This window comes from Eschrichtius robustus, chromosome 16 (genome assembly GCF_028021215.1).
Source record: "Eschrichtius robustus isolate mEscRob2 chromosome 16, mEscRob2.pri, whole genome shotgun sequence".
Classification (NCBI taxonomy): Eukaryota; Metazoa; Chordata; class Mammalia; order Artiodactyla; family Eschrichtiidae; genus Eschrichtius; species Eschrichtius robustus.
This window is the reverse complement of record NC_090839.1, coordinates 29,317,245-29,341,839: the sequence shown is the minus strand read 5'-3', so window position 1 is coordinate 29,341,839 and position 24,595 is coordinate 29,317,245. Positions and strand designations below refer to the sequence as shown.

The window sequence follows — 24,595 nt, the reverse complement described above, 5'->3', positions numbered from 1 at the left end:
ATGTTTATAAATAAAGTTTTATAGGAACACAGCCATGCACATTCATTTACATATTATCCATAATTGCTTTTCTGCTACAAGAGCAGAGTTGAGAAACTATACGGCAAAGTCTAAAATATTTACTATCTGGCCCTTTATAGAAAGTCTGCCAACCCCTACTTCTAGAGAAGTAGTATTTTTTTAACTATATGTTTAGAGTTTTTCTTAATAAAGCAGTTAAATTTTAGTAAAATTTGCCACTTGAAATAAACCTCCATTGGGTAAAGGTAAAAATGTTTTGTTTTGTTTTGTTTTTTAAACATCTTTATTGAAGTATAATTGCCTTACAATGGTGTGTTAGCTTCTGCTTTATAACAAAGTGAATCAGTTATACATATACAATATGTTCCCATTTCTCTTCCCTCTTGCATCTCCCTCCCTCCCACCCTCCCCATCCCACCCCTCTAGGTGGTCACAAAGCACCGAGCTGATCTCCCTGTGCTATGCGGCTGCTTCCCACTAGTTATCTATTTTACATTTGGTAGTGTATGTATGTCCATGACACTCTCTCACCCTGTCACATCTCACCCCACCCCCTCCCCATATCCTCAAGTCCATTCTCTAGTAGGTCTGTGTCTTTATTCCCGTCTTGCCACTAGGTTCTTCATGGCCTTTTTTTCTTTTTTTCCTTAGATTCCGTATATATGTGTTAGCATACTGTATTTGTTTTTCTCTTTCTGACTTACTTCACTCTGTATGACAGACTCTAACTCCATCCACCTCATTACTAATACCTCCATTTCATTTCTTTTTATGGCTGAGTAATATGCCATTGTATATATGTGCCACATCTTCTTTATCCATTCATCTGTCGATGGACATTTAGGTTGCTTCCATGTCCTGGCTATTGTAAATAGAGCTGCAATGAACATTTTGGTACATGACTCTTTTTGAACTCTGGTTTTCTCAGGGTATATGCCCAGTATTGGGATTGCTGGGTCGTATGGTAGTTCTATTTGTAGTTTTTTCAGGAACCTCCATACTGTTCTCCATAGTGGCTGTATCAATTTACATTCCCACCAACAGTGCAAGAGTGTTCCCTTTCTTCCACACCCTCTCCAGCATTTATTGTTTCTAGATTTTTTGATGATGGCCATTCTGACCGGTGTGAGATGATATCTCATTGTAGTTTTGATTTGCATTTCTCTAATGATTAATGATGTTGAGCATTCTTTCATGTGTCTGTAGGCCATCTGTATATCTTCTTTGGAGAAATGTCTATTTAGGTCTTCTGCCCATTTTTGGATTGGGTTGTTGGTTTTTTTGTTATTGAGCTGCATGAGCTGCTTGTAAATCTTGGAGATTAATCCTTTGTCAGTTGCTTCATTTGCAAATATTTTCTCCCATTCTGATGGTTGTCTTTTGGTCTTGTTTATGGTTTCCTTTGCTGTGCAAAAGCTTTAAAGTTTCATTAGGTCCCATTTGTTTATTTGTGTTCTTATTTCCATTTCTCTGGGAGCTGGGTCAAAAAGAATCTTGCTGTGATGTATGTCATAGAGTGTTCTGCCTATGTTTTCCTCTAAGAGTTTGATAGTGTCTGCCCTTACACTTAGGTCTTTAATCCATTTTGAGTTTATTTTTGTGCATGGTGTCAGGGAGTGTTCTAATTTCATACTTTTACATGTACCTGTCCAATTTTCCCAGCACCACTTATTGAAGAGGCTGTCTTTTCTCCACTGTATATTCTTGCCACCTTTATCAAAGATAAGGTGACCATATGTGTGTGGGTTTATCTCCGGGCTTTCTATCCTGTTCCATTGATCTTTATTTCTGTTTTTGTGCCAGTACCAAACTGTCTTGATTACTGAAGCTTTGTAATATAGTCTGAAGTCAGGGAGCCTGATTACCCCAGCTCCATTTTTCGTTCTCAAGATTGCTTTGGCTATTCGGGGTCTTTTGTGTTTCCATACAAATTGTGAAATTTTTTGTTCTAGTTCTGTGAAAAATGCCAGTGGTAGTTTGATAGGGATTGCATTGAATCTGTAGATTGCTTTGGGTAGTAGAGTCATTTTCACAATGTTGATTCTTCCAATCCAGGAACATGGTATATCTCTCCATCTATTTGTATCATCTTTAATTTCTTTCATCAGTGTTTTATAATTTTCTGCATACAGGTCTTTTGTCTCCTTAGGTAGGTTTATTCCTAGATATTTTATTCTTTTTGTTGCAATGGTAAATGGGAGTGTTTTCTTAATTTCGCTTTCAGATTTTTCGTCATTAGTGTATAGAAATGCAAGAGATTTCTGTGCATTAATTTTGTATCCTGCTACTTTACCAAATTCATTGATTAGCTCTAGGAGTTTTCTGGTAGCATCTTTAGGATTCTCTATGTATAGTATCATGTCATCTGCAAATAGTGACAGCTTTACTTCTTCTTTTCCGATTTGGATTCCTTTTATTTCTTTGTCTTCTCTGATTGCTGTGGCTAACACTTCCAAAACTATGTTGAATAATAGTGGTGAGAGTGGGCAACCTTGTCTTGTTCCTGATCTTAGTGGAAATGGTTTCAGTTTTTCACCATTGAGGACAATGTTGGCTGTGGGTTTGTCATATATGGCCTTTATTATGTTGAGGAAAGTTCCCTCTATGCCTACTTTCTGCAGGGCTTTTATCATAAATGGATGTTGAATTTTGTCGAAAGCTTTCTCTGCATCTATTGAGATGATCATATGGTTTTTCTCCTTCAATTTGTTAATATGGTGTATCACATTGATTGATTTGCATATATTGAAGAATCCTTGCATTCCTGGGATAAAGCCCACTTGATCATGGTGTATGATCCTTTTAATGTGCTGTTGGATTCTGTTTGCTAGTATTTTGTTGAGGATTTTTGCATCTATGTTCATCAGTGATATTGGCCTGTAGTTTTCTTTCTTTGTGACATCTCTGTCTGGTTTTGGTATCAGGGTGATGGTGGCCTCATAGAATGTGTTGGGGAGTTTTCCTCCCTCTGCAATATTTTGGAAGAGTTTGAGAAGGATAGGTGTTAGCTCTTCTCTAAATGTTTGATAGAATTCGCCTGTGAAGCCATCTGGTCCTGGGTTTTTTTTGTTGGAAGACTTTTAATCACAGTTTCAATTTCAGTGCTTGTGATTGGTCTGTTCATATTTTCTATTTCTTCCTGGTTCAGTCTCAGCAGGTTGTGCATTTCTAAGAATTTGTCCATTTCTTCCAGCTTGTCCATTTTATTGGCATAGAGTTGCTTGTAGTAATCTCTCATGATCGTTTGTATTTCTACAATATCAGTTGTTACTTCTCCTTTTTCATTTCTAATTCTATTGATTTGAGTCTTCTCCCTTTTTTTCTTCATGGGTCTGGCTAATTTTTTATCAATTTTGTTTATCTTCTCAAAGAACCAGCTTTTAGTTTCATTGATCTTTGCTATCGTTTCCTTCATTTCTTTTTCATTTATTTCTGATCGGATCTTCATTATTTCTTTCCTTCTGCTAACTTTGGGGTTTTTTTGTTCTTCTTTTTCTAATTGCTTTAGGTGCAAGGTTAGGTTGTTTATTCGAGATGTTTCCTGTTTCTTGAGGTAGGCTGGTATTGCTATAAACTTCCCTCTTAGAACTGCTTTTGCTGCATCCCATAGGTTTTGGGTCGTCGTGTCTCCATTGTCATTTGTTTCTAGGTATTTTTTGATTTCCCCTTTGATTTCTTCAGTGATCACTTCGTTATTAAGTAGTGTATTGTGTAGCCTCCATGTGTTTGTATTTTTTACAGATCTTTTCCTGGAATTGATATCTAGTCTCATAGCATTGTGGTCGGAAAAGATACTTGATACGATTTCAATTTTCTTAAATTTACCAAGGCTTGATTTGTGACCCAAGATATGATCTATCCTGGAGAATGTTTCATGAGCACTTGAGAAAAATGTGTATTCTGTTGGTTTTGGATGGAATGTCCTATAAATATCTGGTAAGTTCATCTTGTTTAATGTATCATTTAAAGCTTGTGTTTCCTTATTTATTTTCATTTTGGATGATCTGTCCATTGGTGAAAGTGGGGTGTTAAAGTCCCCTACTATGATTGTGTTACTGTCGATTTCCCCTTTTATGGCTGTTAGTATTTGCCTTATGTATTGAGGTGCTCCTATGTTGGGTCCATAAATATTTACAATTGTTATATCTTCTTCTTGAATCGATCCCTTGACCATTATATAGTGTCCTTCTTTGTCTCTTGTAATAGTCTTTATTTTAAAGTCTATTTTGTCTGATATGAGAATTGCTACTCCAGCTTTCTTTTGATTTCCATTGGCATGGAATATCTTTTTCCATCCCCTCACTTTCAGTCTGTATGTGTCCCTAGGTCTGAAGTGGGTCTCTTGTAGACAGCATATATATGGGTACTGTTTTTGTATCCATTCAGCCAGTCTGTGTCTTTTGGTGGGAGCATTTAATCCATTTACATTTCAGGTAATTATTGATATGTATGTTCCTATTCCCATTTTCTTAAATGTTTTGGGTTTGTTTTTGTAGGTGTTTTCCTTCTCTTGTGTTTCTTGTCCAGAGAAGTTCCTTTAGTATTTGTTGTAAAGTTGGTTTGGTGGTGCTGAACTTTCTCAGCTTTTGCTTGTCTGTAAAGGTTTTAATTTCTCCATCACATCTGAATGAGATCCTTGCTGGGTAGAGTAATCTTGGTTGTAGGTTTTTCTCCTTCATCACTTTAAATATGTTCTGCCACTCCCTTCTGGCTTGCAGAGTTTCTGCTGAAAGATCAGCTGTTAAACTTATGGGGATTCCCTTGGGTGTTATTTGTTGTTTTTCCCTTTCTGCTTTTAATATGTTTTTTATATTTAATTTTTGATAGTTTGATTAATATGTGTTTTGGCGTGTTTCTCCTTGGATTTATACCGTATGGGATTCTCTGTGCTTCCAGCACTTGATTAACTATTTCCTTTCCCATATTAGGGAAGTTTTCAACTATAATCTCTTCAAATATTTTCTCAGTCCCTTTCTTTTTCTCTTCTTCTTCTGGGACCCCTATAATTCGAATGTTGGTGCGTTTAATGTTGTCCCAGAGGTCTCTGAGACTGTCCTCAGTTCTTTTCATTCTTTTTTCTTTATTCTGCTCTGCAGTAGTTATTTCCACTATTTTATCTTCCAAGTCACTTATCCGTTCTTCTGCCTCAATTATTCTGCTATTGATCCCTTCTAGAGTATTTTAAATTTCATTTATTGTGTTTTTCATCATTGCTTGGTTCCTCTTTAGTTCTTCTAGGTCCTTGTTAAATGTTTCTTGCATTTTGTCTATTCTATTTCCAAGATTTTACATCATCTTTATTATCATTATTCTGAATTCTTTTTCAGGTAGACTACCTATTTCCTCTTCATTTTTTAGGTCGGGTGTTTTTACCTTGCTCCTTTATCTGCTGTGTGTTTTTCTGCCTTCTCATTTTGCTTATCTTACTGTGTTTGGCGTCTCCTTTTCGCAGGCTGCAGGTTCATAGTTCCTGTTGTTTTTGGTATCTGTCCCCAGTGGCTAAGGTTGGTTCAGTGGGTTGTGTAGGCTTCCTGGTGGAGGGGACTAGTGCCTGTGTTCCGGTGGATGAGGCTGGTTCTTGTCTTTCTGGTGGGCAGGTCCACGTCTGGTGGTGTGTTTTGGGGTGTCTGTGGCCTTACTATGATTTTAGGCAGCCTCTCTGCTAATGGATGGGGCTGTGTTACTGTCTTGCTAGTTGTTTGGTATAGGGTGTCCAGCACTATAGCTTGCTGGTCGTTGAGTGAAGCTGGGTCTTGGTGTTGAGATGGAGATCTCTGGGAGATTTTCATTGTTTGGTATTACATAGAGCTGGGAGTTCTCTTGTGGACCAGTGTCCTGAAGTTGGCTCTCCCACCTCAGAGGCACAGCCCTGATGCCTGGCTGGAGCACCCAGAGCCTTTCATCCACATGGCTCAGAATAAAAGGGAGAAAAAATAGAAGGAAAAAAAAATGAAAGAGGATAAAATAAAATAAAGTAAGATAAAATAAAATAAAGTTATTAAAATAAAAAATAAAAAATAATTATTAAGAAAAAAAGAAAAAGAAATTGTTAAAGTGAAAGAAAAACAAAAAGCAGATGGGCAGAACCCTAGGACAAATGGTGAAAGCAAAGCTATGCAGACAAAATCTCACACAGAAGCATACACATACACACTCACAAAAAGAGGAAAAGGGGAAAAAATAATATATCTTGCTCCTAAAGTCCACCTCCTCAATTTGGGATGATTCATTGTCTATTCAGGTATTCCACAGATGCAGGTGCATCAAGTTGTTTGTGGAGCTTTAATCCACTGCTTCTGAGGCTGCTGGGAGAAATTTCCCTTTCTCTTCTTTGTTCGCACAGCTCCCGGGTTTCAGCTTTGGATTTGGACCCGCCTCTGCGTGTAGGTTGCCTGAGGGCATCTGTTCTTCGCTCAGACAGGACGGGGTTAAAGGAGCAGCTGCTTTGGGGGCTCTGGCTCACTCCAGCCGGGGAGAGGGAAGGGTTTGGATGCGGGGCGAGCCTGCAGTGACAGAGGCCTGCGTGACGTTGCAGCAGCCTGAGGCGCTCCGTGCGTTCTCCCGGCGAAGTTGTCCCTGGATCACGGGACCCTGGCGGTAGCAGGCTGCACAGGCTCCTGCGAGGGCCGGTGTGGATAGTGACCTGTACTTGCACACAGGCTTCTTGGTGGAGGCAGCAGCAGCCTTAGCATTTCATGCCCGTCTCTGGGGTCCGTGCTGATAGCCGCGGCTCGCGCCCATCTCTGGAGCTCGTTTAGGCGGCGCTCTGAATCCCCTCTCCTCACACACCAGGAAACAAAGAGGCAAGAAAAAGTCTCTTGCCTGTTCGGCAGCTGCAGACATTTTACCGGACTCCCTCCCGGCTAGCTGTGGTGCGCTAACCCCTTCAGGCTGTGCTCACGCCGCCAACCCCAGTCCTCTCCCTGGGATCCGACTGAAGCCGGAGCCTCAGCTCCCAGCCCCTGCCCGCCCCGGTGGTTGAGCAGACAAGCCTCTCGGGCTGGTGAGTGTTGGCCGTTGGCTCCGATCCTCTGTGCGGGAATCTCTCCGCTTTGCCCTCCGTACCCCTGTGGCTGCGCTCTCCTTCATGGCTCCGAAGCTTCCCCCCTCTGCCCCTCGTAGTCTCCACCCACGAAGGGTCTTCCTAGTATGTGGAAACCTTTCCTCCTTCACAGCTCCCTCCCACTGGTGCAGGTCCCATCCCTATTCTTTTGTCTCTGTTGTTTCTTTTTTCTTTTGCCCTACCCAGGTACGTGGGGAGTTTCTTGCGTTTTCGGAGGTCTGAGGTCTTCTGCCAGCGTTCAGTGGGTGTTCTATAGGAGCAGTTCCACGTGTAGATGTATTTCTGTTGTATTTGTGGGGAGGAAGGTGATCTCCGCGTCTTACTCTTCCTCCATCTTCTCCTCTCTCCCTAGTGTAATCTTCTTAATGTATTGTTGAATTTGGTTTGCTAACTTTTTTTGAGGATTTTTGCATTTATGTTAATCAGTGATATTGGGCTGCAATTTTCTTTTATTTTTTCTGTAGTGTCTTTTCCTGGTTTTGTATCAGGGTGATGGTGACCTCATAAAATGAGTTCAGAAGTGTTTCTTCCTCTTTAATTTTTTTGGAATAGTTTGAGAAAGACAGGTGTTAACTCTTTTTTAAATGTTTGTTAGAATTCTCTGTGAAGCTATCTGGTCCTGGACTTTTGTTTGTTGGGAATTTTTTATTACAGATTCAGTTATATGGTATATGTTCTGTTCGTATTTTCTCTTTCTTCCTGATTCAGTCTGGGAGATTGCACATTTCTAGGTATTTATCCATTTCTTCTAGATTGTCCATTTTATTGGTCTATGATTTTTCATAGTGATCTCTTATGACCTTTGTATTTCTGTGGTGGGTTGTATCTTATCTTTCTAATTTTATTTCTAATTTTATTTGTTTGGGTCCTCTCTTTTTTTCTTGATGAGTCTGGCTAAAGGTTTATCAATTTTGTTTAGTTTCATTGATCTTTTCTATTGTTTTTTCAGTATCTATTAATTACAGTTCTTTCTGCTCTGATATTATTTCTTTCTTTCTTTCTTTCTTTCTTTCTTTCTTTCTTTCTTTCTTTCTTTCTTTCTTTCTTTTTCTTTCTTTCTATATACTTTGTGTTTTGTTTGTTCTTCTTTTTCTAGTTCCTTTAGATATAAAGTTAGATTGTTGAGACTTTTTTTTCAAAGGTATGCTTGTATCCCTAAAATGTTCCCTCTTGGAACTGCTTTTGCTGTGTTCTACAGATTTCGGATGATTGCATTTCCATTTCATTTCTCCCCAGTTACTTTTTGATTTCCTCTTTGAGTTCTTCAGTGACCCATTAGTTGTTTAGTAGCATATTGTTTAGTCTCCACGTGTATATTTTTTTCTTCAATTTTTTTCTCTTATATTTGCTTTCTGGTCTCTTACTTTTGTGATTGGAAAAGATGCTTGATATGATTTCAATCTTCTTAAATTTGTTGAGACTTGTTTTGTGGTCAAGCATGGGATCGATCCTATAGAATGTTCCATGTGTACTTGAAAAGAATATGTATTCTGCTGCTTTTGGATGGAATGTTCTTTATATTTCTGTTCTTAATGTATTTTTAAGGCCAGAGTTTCCTCATTGGTTTTCTGTCAGGATGATTTATACATTGATATAAGTAGGGTATTAAGGTCCCCTACTATTATTGTGTTACTGTCAATTTCTGCCTTCATGTTTGTTAATATTTGCTTTATGTATTTAGATGCTGCTGTATTGAATACATGCATATTTATAATTTTTATCTCTCCTTTTGGATTGGTCTCTTTATCATTATGTAATGTTCTCCTTTGTCTCTTATTACAGTATTTGTTTTAAAGTCAATTTTGTATAAGTATTGCCATCACAGCATTTACATTTTCGTGGAATACTTTTTTCCATCCCCTCACTTTCAGTCTGTGTGTGTCTTTATAGCTGAAGTGAGTCTTTGTAGGCAGCATATATTGGTCTTGTATTTGTATCCATTCAGCACTCTATGTCTTTTGAGTGAAATATTTAGCCAAATTACATTTAAAATAATTACTGATAGGTATATATTATTACAACTTTGTTGTTTTCTGGTTGCTCCATATTTCTTTTTTGTTCCTGTCTTCTTTTTCTGTCTACTCTTGTGATTTGATCACTATCTTTCGTGTTATGTTTAGATTCCTTCCTCTTTGTGTGTGTGTGTATCTGTTATAGATTTTTGGTTTGTGGTTACCATGAGGTTCATATATAACTATATATAAATATAAATATGGACACACATATATATATATATTATATATGTAATATAATAATATATAAATGTAATATAAATATATGTGTGAATAAATATATATGTAAACTATGTGAAATATATGTAATTGCTTTAAGTTGATGATCTGTTAAGTTTGAACACATTTGAACCACCATGCATTTTTATTCCCTCCATGTCACATTTAATGTTTTTAACATCATATTTTACATCTTTTTGTTTTGTGTATCCATTAATTACTTACTGTGGATATAGATGATTTTACTGATTTCATCTTTTAAACTTTCTGCTAGATTTATAAGTGGTTTACCTACCACCTTTGCTGTATGTTTACCTTTACCAATGAGATTTTTCCTTTTGTAACTCTTATATTTTTAGTTGTGATCTTTTCTACTTAGAGTTGTGGTCTTTTCTACTTTAACATTTCTTGCAAAGCTGGCTTAGTGCTCCTGAACTCTTTCAGCTTTTGCTTGTCAATAAAACTCTTGTTCTCTCCCTCAGAACTGAATTTAGCATAGCTGGGTAGATTATTCTTGGTTGTAAGTTTTTCCTTTCAGTTCCTTTGAATATTTCTATATTATGCCACTCTCTACTGGCCTGTAATGCTTCTGCTTAAAAGTTGGCTCATAGTATTGCAGGAGTCCCTTGTATTGCTTTTCTCTTGCTGCTTTTATGATCCTCTTTTTTTCTTTCCTCTGTCAGAATTCTTTTTTTTTTCTGGAACTTCTGCCTGAAGGCTGCAGGGTTGAGAGGATTCCTTCATGGCCTGGTCTCAATGTCTTCTACAGTCTTCATCAAGGCTCTCTGGTGGAACTTGAACCTGGGGAGGCACTATTATGGTGACTTCTGGCTCCTTAGCCATCATCTTATTTGTTGGTGACCTTATTTGATCTCTCTGGATTTCTCTATTTCTTTGCATCTTTGGGTACCCTTCAGTCTCCATTCTAGAACTCTGGAAAAGGATTTCTCAGATTCCTGTGCAGGTGCCCCTTGGAGGGCTAGGGGGATGGGCAGAGGTGGCTTATGATGAGATGCAAAGCCACTCCACTGGCTCTGGGAAAAGGTTCTTTTTTTATTGAAGTATAGTTGATTTACAGTGTTTCAGCAAAGTGAATCAGTGATACATATACATATGTATATATATATATGTATTCTTTTTCATTTTCTTTTCCATTATAGGTTATTATAAGATATTGAATATAGTTCCCTGTGCTATACAGCAGGTCCTTATTGTTTATCCCTTGTTGTTTTCCAAGATCCTCTTTTTATCTTTAATTTTTGATATTTTAAATATAATGTGTCTTGGTGTGAACCTCTTTGGGTTTATCTTGATTGGGACTCTGTGATTCCTAGACCTGGATGTCTGTTTCCTTCTCCATTTTAGGAAAGTTATTGACTATTATTTCTTCAAAGAAGTTCTCTGCCTCTTTCTCTCTCTCTTCTTCTGGGACCTCTATAATGTGAATGTTAGTATGGTTGCTGTTGTTCCAGAGGTCTTTTTAAACAATCTTCACATTTTAAAGTCCTTTTTTCTGTTCAGTTTGGGTGATTTCCACTACTGGGTCTTCCAATTTGCTGATCTGTTCCTCTGTATCATCTAGTCTACTGTTGATTCCTTCTATTTTTTACTTAATGTTTTATATTCTTCAGCTCTGTTTGTTTCTTCTCTATGTTTTCTAACAGCTTGTTAAAATTCTCACAATGTTCATCAATTCTTCTTTCAAGTATTTGAGCATCTTCATGATCATTACATTGAACTCTTTACAGGTAGATCACTTACCTACACTTTGCTTAGTTCTTCTTCTGGAGTTTTATCTTGTTCCTTCATTTGGAACACATTCCTCTGTCTCCTCATTTTGCTTAATTCTCTGTTTTTATTTCTATGTATTAGATAGGTTAGTTAAGTTTCTCTAACTTAGAGAAGTGGCCTTGTATAGGAGAAGTCCTGTGGGGCCCAGCAGTATACTCCTTGTGACCAGAGGTTTATGGTCTAGGGGTGCCCCCTCTGTGGTCTGCGTGGGCCCTCCTGTTGTGGCAGAGATGACTATTGTGATCATGCAGGTAGCATGCAGGCTGGATCATGCAGGCTAGCATCCAGCCTGGTTAGCTACCTGGCCCTGCATCATGAGGTGGCTCCTGGCATTTTGGTAGGCAGGACTTGATCCTGGCAAGGCTGGATGCATGGCCCTGGGCATCCCAGGGCGGGTGCCAGCCCATTGGCAACAGGGCCAAGTTTTGGCACAGGTGGTCGTGTGGCCCGGGGGTGCCTTGTGCTGGTTCTGGCCTTCTGGTGAGCAGGGCTCAGTTCCTGTGCAGCTGGCTGAGCAGCTTGGGTTGTCCTGGGACTAGTGCCAACCCACTGGTGGGTGGGTAAGCCACTGGCAATTGTAGGCTAAAGGTAGGGCTCTAAAATGGCACTTGACATCACCAGGGTCCTTGTGGTAGAACAAGTCCCCGCAAATGGCTGCTGCTAGTGTTTGTATCCACAAGCAGACTCCCAGTTTCCTCCTGCTCAGTAATACCAAATTTGGCCTTCTGTCCTGCAGAACTATAGGATAATACATTTCTGTTTTTTTAAGCCACTAAATTTTTGGTAATTTGTTACAGCAGCATTAGGAAACTAATATAACATGACCATGCTATGGGAAAAAAATCCCAAGGACTTGCAACGATCTTTTATTTCTTATTAAACTCCAAGTTCATTGCAAGTTGGGAGCTTGCACATCACTGTCACTCAAGTACCCAGGTTGATGGAGCCAACCACATCATGAGCATATAGATCTTTGTGGAACAGGGAAGTTGATCCATAAAGCTTCTTGCAATTAAATCCATAACCCACAAAATATAGCCATCATTTCTGCTCACAACTCAGTGGTCTTAAAAATGCCATAGTCCCACCCAATGCAGAAGTCCAAAAAGTGAAACACTCCATGAGGCCAGAAAGTGGACAGCCAGAAATATTTGGTGAAGCATGACACTTGCAAAGAGGGCTCAGGTACTTAAACCTACTCTTTGCCATGTTATTTAACCTCTCTGTGCCTCAGTTTCCTCTTTTGTAATAGGTCTCACGTTACAGGTTTATTGTGAAGGTTACATGTGATACACGTGCAGTGGACTGAGTTCAAGACCTGCTCATGGTGCGCTCAGTCAATGAAAGCTGTTGTTGATAAACACTTGAGAAAACCTACAGGATCACATAAGGATGAATGAATAACTGCTTTGTGTCTCCTTGCAAGAGTGGCAGGTGAGGAGAAGCTACAGTTGATTCAGCCTGAGAGGTCAGTGTCAGCTGTGGCTGGAGAGACAGCCACTCTGCACTGTACCTTAACCTTCCTCTTCCCCCATGGGGCCTATCAAGTGGTTCAGGGGAGCAGGCCAGGCCAGGAGTTAATCTACAACGACAAAGAAGGACACTTCCCCCGAGTAACACGTTTCAGACACCACAAGGAGAAACAACAGGGACTTTTCAATCCACATCAGTAACATCACCCCAGCAGACACTGGTGTCTACTATTGTGTCAAGTTCTGGAGATGGAGCCTTGGCGATGTGGAGTATAAGTCTGGACCAGGCACTCAGCTCACTGTGAGTGGTGAGTATGGCGTAGACTCCTCATCCTCTGGTCTGTGACAGCATGTCAACAAGAATGCCCTCCACTCTTTGAGCCAAAATTATGAATCTGGAGTGGCAGTGGGTGCTTATATTCATGACCTGGCTGATTTTACTACCTTCTACAGATCAGGGAAGTTGAGGCCTGGAGAGGTCATGCTATTTGCTCAAGGCCCCATGATGGGTAAAGGTAGGGCAAGTCTGCCTGGCTCCATAGCCCTTGTCTTTTCAATCCCATCTAGCTCTTTGGCTCCAGGGATGAGGAAGCTGAAAATCTGAGTGACTTGCTCTGTCATAGACCTCACTTTCTGCCTCCAGAGAGTGCTCCCCTCAATGTGGCTGAGTCTTCTCTTTATTCAGCACCTATTGAGCACCTACTGTGTACCAGGCCCTGCTCTGGATGCTGTAGAATTACCAGTTAACAAAGCAAACAAGGGCTCTTCTCACATGAAGCTTATGTTCTCTTTCCTTCCAACGAGGAGAAATCTATCCTAGACGGGGGTATAAGGTATTGTAAGTGTGGGGGGATTATTTTTCTTTATTTGTCTTTAGAAACATCACACTGAGAAAAGAAAGTCCTTAAAGACACAGGCTTATTATTTAGTCTGAAAGCCCTGGTTGGTGGAGATGCCCAGAGGTTGGGTGTTTGCTGGGGGTCTTGCCAGAAAATCCTCATGTGATTCAAGGACCAACTCAGTTACTGAAGACTCTAAGCAGAGCTGGGTCATCTCAGAATGTTTGCCCCCAGAGAGTGGTTCCCCATTTGGGTGACATATTGTTCAACTCTTTGAGGCAAAAAAGGTTCTTAGTTAGGGTTTTCTGCCAGAGGCCCAGGATCCTGAATCCTAAAATGTCAGCACACGATGAAGCTTAGACCCATCCAGCCCATTCTCCAAGTACAGATGGGGGGCCTGCAGCCAATAGGTGTCAGGGGCCTTGTTCATTGTCACATGGCCAGTGAGTGAGGGGATCACTCAGAACCCGATCTGATTCCAGGAAGGCTCCTTCTTGCCCTGGGTTTGGATACTCTTTCCATGGAAGGGCCTGGTGCATAGTAGGTGTTGAATAGAACTTTTTACACCTAACCATTGAACAAGGAGTCAGCACCTTCCCTTTTTTTTTCTTGGTTTTCCAAAAGTTCAGAATGGTCATCTCATTCAGTCCCTAAGGCCTCAGGTGACTGGAAACCTTTCACAACCTTTAGCCACATCATCCCAAATCAAGCATTCATGTCAGCACCTAAGGAGCTGTTTTTTGTTTCAACAGCTACATACACACCAATGTATGGTGATAGCATCTTTCATTTTACACTCTTTCGTTTATGGATAATAAGTTGTTCCCAAGTTTAGGTCATTAAAACAGCAATGCAGTGGATAAATATGTCCAGGCATCACTCTAATCAAGTGGGAGATGCCCACTGAAAGTGGCATTGCTCGGTCAGGGGGTATGTGTATTTTAATTTGTGAGGATATTGCCAAGTTTCCCTCATAGATGTGGTAGCAATTGAGTCTCCACACAACCCCTAGACATGGGAAGGGCAGATGGCTTTATCCTGATTTTGTAGCTATTACTAAATTCCCCAGATGTTTCGTCCCTTGCCCAGCCAATCACAGGTAGTAAGTGGCTCCACCACCACTCAGATCTGCTGCCTCCCAGGAGGCTGCTCACCCTCTTCTCCAAGCCGCCTGCCCAGATGATTCCCTGGATGAGAAAGGAGGGAGGGGAGGAGACCAGAGAGCAGCAACCTGTCAGATGCTGAATCTTCCTCATGGCATTTACCCTTACAATCAGTGCTCTGAGGGAGGGGGCGTCTATTCTCCTTTTACCCTAACTGAAACTCAGGGAGGGGACCTGGCTGGTGAGCAGGTAGGGGAGCCAAGACTGAACCCCAAGCAGCCTGACTCACAGCTCTGCTCTCTGCACCCCCAGCTGTGCCTGTCACTCTATGGAGAAAACTCCACCCTCTCCTTTTAAAATCTTGTATTGTTCTCTTCTTCAGCAATAAGCATTTTTAAAAAATCTCATGTGGGAAGCATGGTTAGCTTTACAACCCAGATCGGACAGATACTGCAGTGTCTCATGATGTGCTGAAATATTCCTGAAAGACAGGGCTCAGCACACTCAAAAGCATCAGGAGTTTTTTCTCCCCATTGTTGTGATGTTGATCCTTCACTGGGGGGCGGGGGACAGCTCTGGGAAGGGTAGAATGGACAGAGCTGAGAGGGACTACTGCAATCCCAGCAGCACCATGCACGCCCATTCCTGGCTTTGCAAGCTGAGGATGAGGAGGGAGAGGTGTTCCCTGGAGGGTGCTTGGGGCCCTGCGTGAGCAAGAGTTCATATTCTAGATTCAGGTGTCAGGAGCCCATGTCTTCCCTTGATGCTACAGGGTCCCCAGGCCTGGGCACTCAAAGGCCACTCTGCCGTGTAGTTGCTTGAAGTCGAGAATCTCAGAGGGAAAAGGGGAGGGTGGTGGTCAGTGTGGGGGCTCGTGAAGGTGGGGTTCTTGCTCTGTTGATGGACATGAAAGCTTGAAGCAACAGGACATAGTGGGACACAGTGGTGGGGTGGGGGTGAGGAGACAGTCCCTTCATTTCTCTCAGCCTCAGTTTTTCTCATCTGTAAAATGGTGATCATCATGGTCTCCTTTCAGGAGAGATGGAAGGATTTGAGGTGCTCTGTCTAAATCACCAGCAGAGTAGAGACCCCCCAGTTGAGGTGTTATTTCAAGGCTGTGACTCAGTTCCTTTTTCTGGGCCTTATTTCCTCATGGGTAGAAAGTAAATATTCACACCAACCTTTGCAGGATGTCCTGAGGGTACAGTGAGCCTGGTGACAGAGCAATGGTGTTGGCTTCCCAGGCTATGTGGTCTTGGGCAAGTCTCAGTGCCTTGTGTCTTTAGTTTCCCCATCTATGAAAAGGTTGTAATCATGCTACCTTTCAGAGGTCTGTGATGACTGGAGAGGATCTAGGAAGCCCTGCATGGGGTGGGCGGGGTGTCACTGAGCTCAGTGCACAGTGGTTGAGAGCCTGGGCCGAGCCCCCTGCCTGGACCCCCATCCCAGCTCTGCCCCATCCTGGCTCTGGGACCTCTGATGAGTCCCTCCTCACATTGGGGCTCGGGGTCCTCGTCCATCAGTGACAGCACCGCCCTCACAGAGCCGCTGCAGGGACTGAATGAGGGATACATGTCAAGAGCTTAGAGTAGAACCTGGCACATGGTATGTGTTCCACCAACGTGAGCTCTGATGTGCCGGAGCCAGAGGACCTCAGATGGGTCACTTTCCCTCCAGGACTAAGTACAACTGGGGTTGGGGTGGGGCTGGGTGCCTTTCAACCTCAGCTGCTCATTGGAATCACCTGGGAAATGTTGAAAAGGCCCTATCTCCACCCTAGAAATTCTGATTTAATTGCACAGACGTGGGCCTGAGTGTTTTAACTCCTGCAGAGGGTGCTGATGCCCAGCCAGGGCAGAGGAGCCCTGAGCTATGTGTTCCCTGAGGTCACAGAGGGAAAGCTGTGGTTTTTCCCTGGCAAAGGTGACTCTTCCTTGGTGCTGAGGCTACGAGAACAGCTCTTTAAGGTGTGGGTGCTTCACAATAGGCTATGAAGGTGACAGGTCATAGTAGCCCAAGAAAACAAACCCGAGTGGAGTGGCAGGGACACCTCCCCAGTGAGCTCACCTGGGCTGAGAGTGGCTCCCTGCCCACTCACACCACCCTGTTCAGACTGGAGCTTCGTCGCTGGGGAAACTTTCCCATCTTTACACATGTGTGTGTGTAAACGGGCGCTGGAATCCCCGCAAACACTCCCTGCTCAGCCCAGAGCCCTCCTTCCTCAACACACCACAGTGACACTGACGAAATCTGTCCTCTGCCTTTCGAAATGCTTCCAGCTTCTGTAAAGAGCTGATCTGCAGGAAAACGCTTGTGATCTCACATGTTTTGTAAGTCAATTTCCCAAACTTCTTTGCTGAGGGAATTATTTTTAAAAAGAGGGAGAGATTCATAATTTGGTGTTTCTACTACTTTTTTCATGTGGATTTTTGCATGGCAGCTGCATGGAGCAGGATTTGAGGCTCTTCTTGGTGCTTCCGTTGTGCTTTTGTTTTGCCTTCTTACTGCCTAAAAAAAACTTACAGGTAATTTCAGAACTAAGAATGACCACATCTTATGATAACAATCATGGGTGTTATTGATTAAGCACCTACTATATGCCAGGCTCTGTGTTTTACATACATCCTCACTCATCTTACCAGGGTGGTGCTTTTATCACTTTGTATGGAAACAGACATTGAGGCTCAAGGATAAAGAACAGAGACACCAAAATCAATGAGTCCTGTGTACAGTGAGATGTGCTCTGACCTTTCCTCACTGGCTGTCCTTAGCCAGCTGCATCCTCCCTGAGCCTCATCCCATGAATGGGGCCACACCCTGCCCTCCCTCTCAGAGCTGGTGGGGGCATTAAAGAACTAAGTAAGGGTCATGAAGAGATGAGCCCATCCTTAGGCTCTGAAGAAACTCTCAGTAATTGGTAACTGATCACGACTTCTCGTCCCTTTAGTTATGTCCAAGATGCTGATTTTGTGACTGGACATATTCAAGTAACACTTCCTTGCTACGTCCTCAAAATGTCTGATGAGTTTTAGGAAAAAAAGTTAAATATTTGCAAATGCAGATATTGGTACTGTTTGCTGTTTGCCAACTTTTACAGGAGGTGTTGAGTGATAATAAACAATCAGAAGACACCCTACAGGATCTTTCTACAGGGAGAAACCGCTCTCACTTTTGACTTGCTGATTTGTGTGCTTCTAGGTGCTTTGTAGGCCTGTGTCTGTGTCTCTTCTGATTTAATAACAATTAAGAAATTAACCACCTTTTTTCCCCTCAACATTCAGTGATCCTTCTTTTCAACCCCAAAACTTGACCCAAGAGAAGAACCCGGATTCAGAAAAACACCCCTTGCTCCCTTACTTGGAAATTCAGGATTGGCACATTAGTCCTACTGGAATGTTTGTATAAAGAATGAAAATTATGGAGTAAATTATAAATACCTGAAGGGACAACTCTGGATATAAATACAGTCTGGGTTAAAGAGAGACCTGCATTTAATTTTGTGAAGTATGTGTTTTACCCAAAGCAAAAATGTTTCCACTGCCTGATTTAACCTTCACTGCAACCCTGGGAAGGATAATGCCTGCTGTCCCCTTTCATGGGGACAGCTGGGAAACCTCTCATCCACTGGCCAGCCTAGTTTAGCTTCCATGGTGGTCCCACTAAACCCTTGCTTCCCCTGCATTTACTTCTGTAAACACTCCTCTGAAGGTAGTTAAATTTTCCAGGGGAGGCTAGCTAGGAATAGTTAATAGGACAGCAAGACTGATCAGTACCATTGTTCCTGTGCCTAGATTGGTGGGAAATCACCTGGAAAGAAGGTGAACTTTGAACTCAGGCCTGGAATTCCATGTCAGCCCTGCCCCTGACTCAGAGTCACCTCTGAGAACCTGTGTGTCTCCTCTGTCAGATGATGATGACACTGCCCTCCCAGAGCTATTTGAAGAATTTAAAAATAATATATATATGCAAGGAGTTAACATTTTCACAAGCTTTTCATTATGATGATAATCACAATGATGTTGTTTATAAATGTTCCTCTTGTAGCCAAGCCCCCTCCTCCTGTGGTATCAGGCCCCGCGGTGAGAGTCACACCTGAGCAGAACAGTGAGCATCACCTGCAAGTCCCACGGCTTCTCCTCCAGAAACATCTCCCTGAAATGGTTCAAAAATAGCAACGAGCTCTCAGCCTCCCAGACCAACGTGGACCCAGAGGGAGGCAGCATTTCTTATAGCATCTCCAGCACAACCAAGGTGCTGCTGGCCCCGGAGGATGCTTGCTCCCATGTCATCTGCCAGGTGGCCCACGTCACGCTTCAAGGGGGCCCTCCTCTCCGTGGGACAGCCAACTTATCTGAGACCATCCGAGGTAGGTGCCCCTCACACCAGCCTAAGCCCACACCTGCCTCCAAGGCCCCAGGCTCCTCCTCCTCCCTGCTTTTTGCTCCAGGCCTTGAATTGCCTGGAATCTACTTCCTGACAGTCCTGCCCCATCACCAGGCTCCTAGATGAGCTGGTCACTCACTACTGTTTTAATGGCAGCTGCCAGGTGGACACCCACCATGTGCCAAACACTGTGCTAAGTAGTTTCCTTTACTTTTCCAATAGCTTCTCCAACTACTGAGCTCCTACTATAAGCCAGGCCCCTATGTGCCTGGTGATTTCATTTATTTTGCTGCAGTTTTAGTCTAACTGCATGCCAGGGGCTGATTGGACACATTACAACCTTAATAGGAGCTACCAGTCCTTGAGCACCTACTGTGTGCTCTGTACTGTGCTTAATGATTTCATTCATATGCAAAGAGACCCTTAGTGTTTGAACACCTGCTGCATGCCTGACTCTGTCCTCTGGTGACTCCCTTGCTGTGCTGGAAGCCGTTATCCAGCCCCTCCCCTGTGACCTGTCTGTTCCATAAGGTCAGAGCTTCTGCCTGAACTGTTTCAGTTCCGCCTACCTTGGAGGTTACCCAACACCCCACGGCAGGGAACCAGGTGAACGTCACCTGCCAGGTGAACAAGTTCTACCCCCAGGGCCTACAGCTGACCTGGTTGGAGAATGGAAATGTATCCCAAACAGAAACAGCCTCAATCCTCATAGAGAACAAGGACGGGACCTTTAACCAGACGAGCTGGCTCCTGGTGAACTCACCTGCCCACAGGGAGGTTGTGCTGCTCACCTGCCAGGTGGAGCATGACGGACAGCCGGCGGTCACAAAACCCATATGCTGGAGGCCTCTGCTCCCCATAAGGACCAGGACACATGGAGAACACCTGGTGAAGCCTCCAGTCCGATGACACGGCTTTCAAATGTTATCTTTTTTAAATGTTAAGAGTAGTAATTCATGTTTATAATAGAATAATCTAGAAGTCTATTAATACAAAGTAAAATTTTGAAGCTCACCTGCCCCAAATCCCATACTCCAAGAGTCACCACTCATAAGAGTTTGGTACCTTCTTTTTAGATATTTTGACATAAATATAGTTAAAGAAAGGAAGGAAGGAAGGAGAGAGATCATCCTGTTCATAGGGTCCTGCCTCTTGCTTTCTTCAACTAATAGTAATTACATCCAGCATTCCCTGTCCACTCACCTCCCTCCTCTTTGCTCTTTCTAACCTCTTCCTAGTCTCTCTTCAATCCTAGACTTTTTCATCTATATAAGTAACAACACCCCAGTAGACGTCTGCACTTACTACTATGTGAAATTCTGTAAGGGGAACCCTGAGAATGTGAGGTTTGAGTTTGGAGCAGGCACCCAGGTGACCATGAGTGGTCAATGCACAGGACTCCTTTGTCCTCTGATTTGTGACAGTGGACCAGCAATGATCACAATCGCTCACTGCACATTTACTAAATGCAGATCTCAGTTCAGTTATGATCTCCTTTCCTGCTTCAACCACCCAGGGGGTTTGGAGTTTACAGAAGGGACATAGGGAGCAATGGTGGGGGTGTGTTGAAGACTTGTTGCCTTTAGTCCAGGTTATTGGGCTAACCTGTCAAGGCAAATCTGAGTCACTGAAGACAGGGACCACCAGCCTGTACAACAGATATATGCTAATTACAGACACATTCTGCTTCAACTGGGCATTGTCCCAAGGACATGTAGAGTCCCCCTTTCTATAAATGAAACATGTCTTGTAGGCTGTCATGTAACATCAGGAGAGAGTCGAGTCAGGTTTCCAGAAGTCTTTACTCCAGAAGACCTTTAAAAGTCCCACATTCCTTCTAACATGCCATATGGTGTTGTCCTCATCTGCAAGTTATTGCTGGGTCACTGAGTGTCCATGTCCCGGAAGAATAAAGAGAGGAAGGGGAAGACAAACAGCTTTCTTTAAACAGTAGATATAGAGAAATTGCACAGTTGTGTCCACTAATAACTTAGTCATCTATGCACACCCAGTTGTGTGGTCATATGATTAAGGACATTGATTTTCCTGTGACACCATTTGGGTCTTGAGAATCTTTTTCATACAAAAATAATTTGAAACATTTAGAGTTATTCAAATTATACATTTCATATTGTGTGAGCTGTGGTAGGTTGTGCTTTTTGAGGTGTTTTTTCCATTGCCTCTAAGTTGTCAAATTTCTGCCTGTACAGTTTTCATAATATTCCCTTATTATTCTTCTGATGTCTGCAGCATCTGTAGTGATGTCCTCTGTTTCATTCCTGTTATGGGAAATGTGTCATTCCTCCTTTTTCCTTTGTTAGTTGTACCAGAAGTTTTTCAACTTCATTGGTCTTTTAAAAGAAACTGCTCTTTGTTTCAGTTATTTTTCTGTTGTTTTTCTTTTTCCAACTTCATTGATTTTTCTTCCTTTCTTTATTATTTCCTCCCTTCTGCTTGCTTTATGTTTATATTTCTCCTCCTTTTCTTGCTTCTTGAGGCAGGAACTTAGATTATTGATTTGGACTTTTTCGTTTTTCTAATGCCACACCTGGGTCTCTTCCTGCCACTGGGGAGTTAGGAGAGTGGATCTGGGGGCCTGGGCCCTGTGTTCTTCCTCCAGTTCTTAGCCGGTCTGCCTCCTCTTTCACCTCAGAGTCTTCCTATGCTTACCCCTTGTGTTATTTCTAGGGTTCAAGTTGTACTAACAGGGAGGGTAGGAGAGATGAGCCCACACCATCTTGTTTGGAGCAACTTGAACTTGCTTTGTAATATTCCATCTCCTGCTGGGGCTCAGACTAGGGCTGGTACTTCTGGATCCTACTTGTGCCTGACCCAGCATGCTTGCTAGTATAGTAAGGCTGGAAATGATTTTTGGGGGCGTCTAGGTTGGCAGGCTGGAGCAAAGTGTAAGATGCCTATGTGACACTGCTGCCTGGGACCTACAGCCTACCCCAGGCATCTGAGAGCTCTGGCCATGGCAGTCCTGGGTCCAGTGAGTCTGGCAGGAGGATGCACATCTTATTGTTCATTTTATTGGTATTGGGTTGTTTTACAATATTCCTGTCTTAATGGACCTGTCTTCTCTCGGTACAGCATAGTCCAATATGTTAATGGAGTTTTTGGTTGGTTGGTTGGTTTTGATAGTGGGAGAAAAGTTCTGAGCCCTCTAATTCTTTGGTTTTCTTTTGTCTTTCGGGAACCTAAATCCCTTCCCCTTACTTCTTTCTTTTTCCCTTCACCAATCAATTGCCAAACAACATTTCTTCCTTCTTTTTGCCTTTTCTAGCCAGATGTTATGAATTTTAAATAGTGGCGGTCCATTTATTCACATCTGTCCTCCTTGAATTATGTCCCTGTTGCCGCTGGAAGTATTGATAATTACCACATTCGGTGATTTAATACAAGACAAATGCAGTACCATACTGTTCTAGAGGTCAGAAGTCTACAATGGGTGGCTGGGCTGTGTTCCTTTTGAAGGCTCTAGAGGAGGATCCATTTCTTTGCCTTTTCCACCTCCCAGAGGTGCCCACACTCCTTGGCAAAGGGCCTCACATCAGTCTGACCTCTGCTTCTGACATCACATCTCCTTCTCTGACTCTCCTGCCTCCATCTTTTACTTATAAGAATCTTTGTGGTTACATGGGCTCCACTCGGAAAATGCAAAATAATATGCTCCTTTCAACATCCTTAACTTAGTCACTGCTGCTCATTCTTTTTGATATATAAGGTAACTTACTCACAGATTCTGGGGATCCTGAGCCAACTCTTTTAAATCAGGCATACTTTGAAACCCCTTCCTATTGTCTGTGCTCTTCTCTACAGGACACTTTTCCAATATTCTCAAATTTAGGGTGGATTTAATATTGTTAGGTTCCTTTGCTAGCTGTCCTTGTCTGTATCTCCTGTACCTTTCCTGGTGGCTGGGTGAGGGTGGGATGGCCTAGTGAGAGCTTGTGCACTAGAATCTGGTGCTTTTTCTCTTGTCTCACAGTTATTTTCAGTTCTGGATTTCCTCTTCAAGTAATAGGACCCTGGCAGCCTGAGAGGGGAGTGGATGAGAATGAGGGACGTCTATACCCTGATTTCTGCTTGAACTTGAACTCAGAACAGGATGCAGGTTCAAAGCCTCAGAGTGCTGATGGGCCCAGGTGGCCTCAGATGGAGTAAGTGGAGGCACCTGGGAATGGCTCCTGTGTGGTCCTTCTAATCGCTCCTCTTGTCCCCTGATTTCCAGGCCCAGAGCTGTCTTCTCCTCTCCTGGTAGTTCTCCTCCTAGGCCCCAAAGTGCTGCTGGTGGTCGGTGCCTCTGTCATCTTTGTCTACAGGAAGCATTGGGCCTGACTGTAAGTTGGGGTAAGAGGGAGGGCAGGACAAGATCTGTCCTAGAAGGCACAAGGTCAGTAGTGGGGGGCAGCCAACAGGTCACACAGGGTCAGGGCCCACATGGAGTTAAGAGAAGGTGGGACACCTCCATCAATACCTTCCTGTTTCCCTCTTAGAGATGCCCAACTCCCAGGAGGTGTGTGTGGTCCTGGAGGAGGGGGGCTGGATCAGGGGTTTCCAAAGGGTGTCTTCTAGCTGTTCTGTGGGCAGAGGGTGCTGAATGAGGGGCAGCAGAGTGGGTGGTCTTCCTAGAGACAATTTTTTGATCATAAAGGAATCCTCATTTTAGAATAAAGTTGAGAAGTCAGAGTGGAAGGGCTGGGGAAGAGGCATCAGGACCTGGGGAGGAGACTGAGGGGGCAGAGTCCTATCTCAGTGGCTGCCCATCTTCTCAGGACAGGTATCCCAGGAGGAGAACACCTGAGCACGTGGGAGACATGCAGGGAATATTTCCTGAGTGATGAGCAGGTAATTAAATACGAACTTGTTTCCCACAGCTCCTTCCTTCCTCCCTGCCGGTGCCACCCTCAGTGTCTGCTGCCTCCTTCCCTCCCTGAGGGGCCCAGTCTAGAAGAAGGACCCAGCTGGGAGCTTCCACAACTCTGCTCCAAATGTCTCCCCTCCATAGAGACCTGCCCACATGTTCTTGAAGCCCCCAGACCTGGGTCTTCATACATGGTCCTGAGCAGGGATCATGGGAAGTAGCTTTGGGGACTGACTCACAACATCTCCCTGGAATGTGAGAAATAAGTGAGATCAACACAGATCAGATGATCTCTCACCCATCGCCTTGGACTTGGCCATGAACTACACACTCATATCCTTTCTCTGAGGAGTTATTCTGTCTTTTGGGTTCCTGTCTTCACTCAGCTCCCCACCCTTTGAGATTCTCTTTTACCTCTTGAGTACACATGATCTCCCTTCTTGGTTTTAAGGAAAAAAATGTATTCTCCTTCCTCTTTGCCCAAATGTCCTACCCTTCCAACTCAGAATGTAGTGTTCTCTCCTCTCTCTGTGATAGGAACAGTAGTTCTTCTGACATCTTACATCCTTCCCAACCCTGTTGCTCATGGTACACATGCTGTCATTCCAGAAGCCTTGCATCATCCTTGATTTCTCCTTCTTTTATATCCCATATTCAATTTTACCTTCAAAATGCTTATGTCCAGAGGTGAGATGGTAAATGTTTAACAGTCCACTCTCCAAAAGAGAAAAAAGAAACCTGTTTGGTAGTACTTGCCAATTTCTTGGTGTAAAGAGTCCCAAGATGGCCAGTTTCAAGCTACCAACATTTCAATAACCAGCCTGC

The 24,595-nt window shown here is 43.0% G+C and overlaps 1 protein-coding gene across 1 annotated transcript; it reads left to right on the top strand.

Annotated features, from left to right (window-relative positions):
• The first annotated feature begins 11,477 nt into the window (after positions 1–11,477).
• Positions 11,478–23,244, top strand: LOC137750366 (signal-regulatory protein beta-1-like). The gene is given in 8 exon segments (XM_068524747.1): positions 11,478–11,629; positions 12,533–12,724; positions 12,726–12,886; positions 18,565–18,620; positions 18,622–18,886; positions 19,463–19,732; positions 19,735–19,791; positions 23,138–23,244. Coding segments are annotated over 8 exon segments (1,260 nt in total).
• Positions 23,245–24,595: the final 1,351 nt, after the last annotated feature.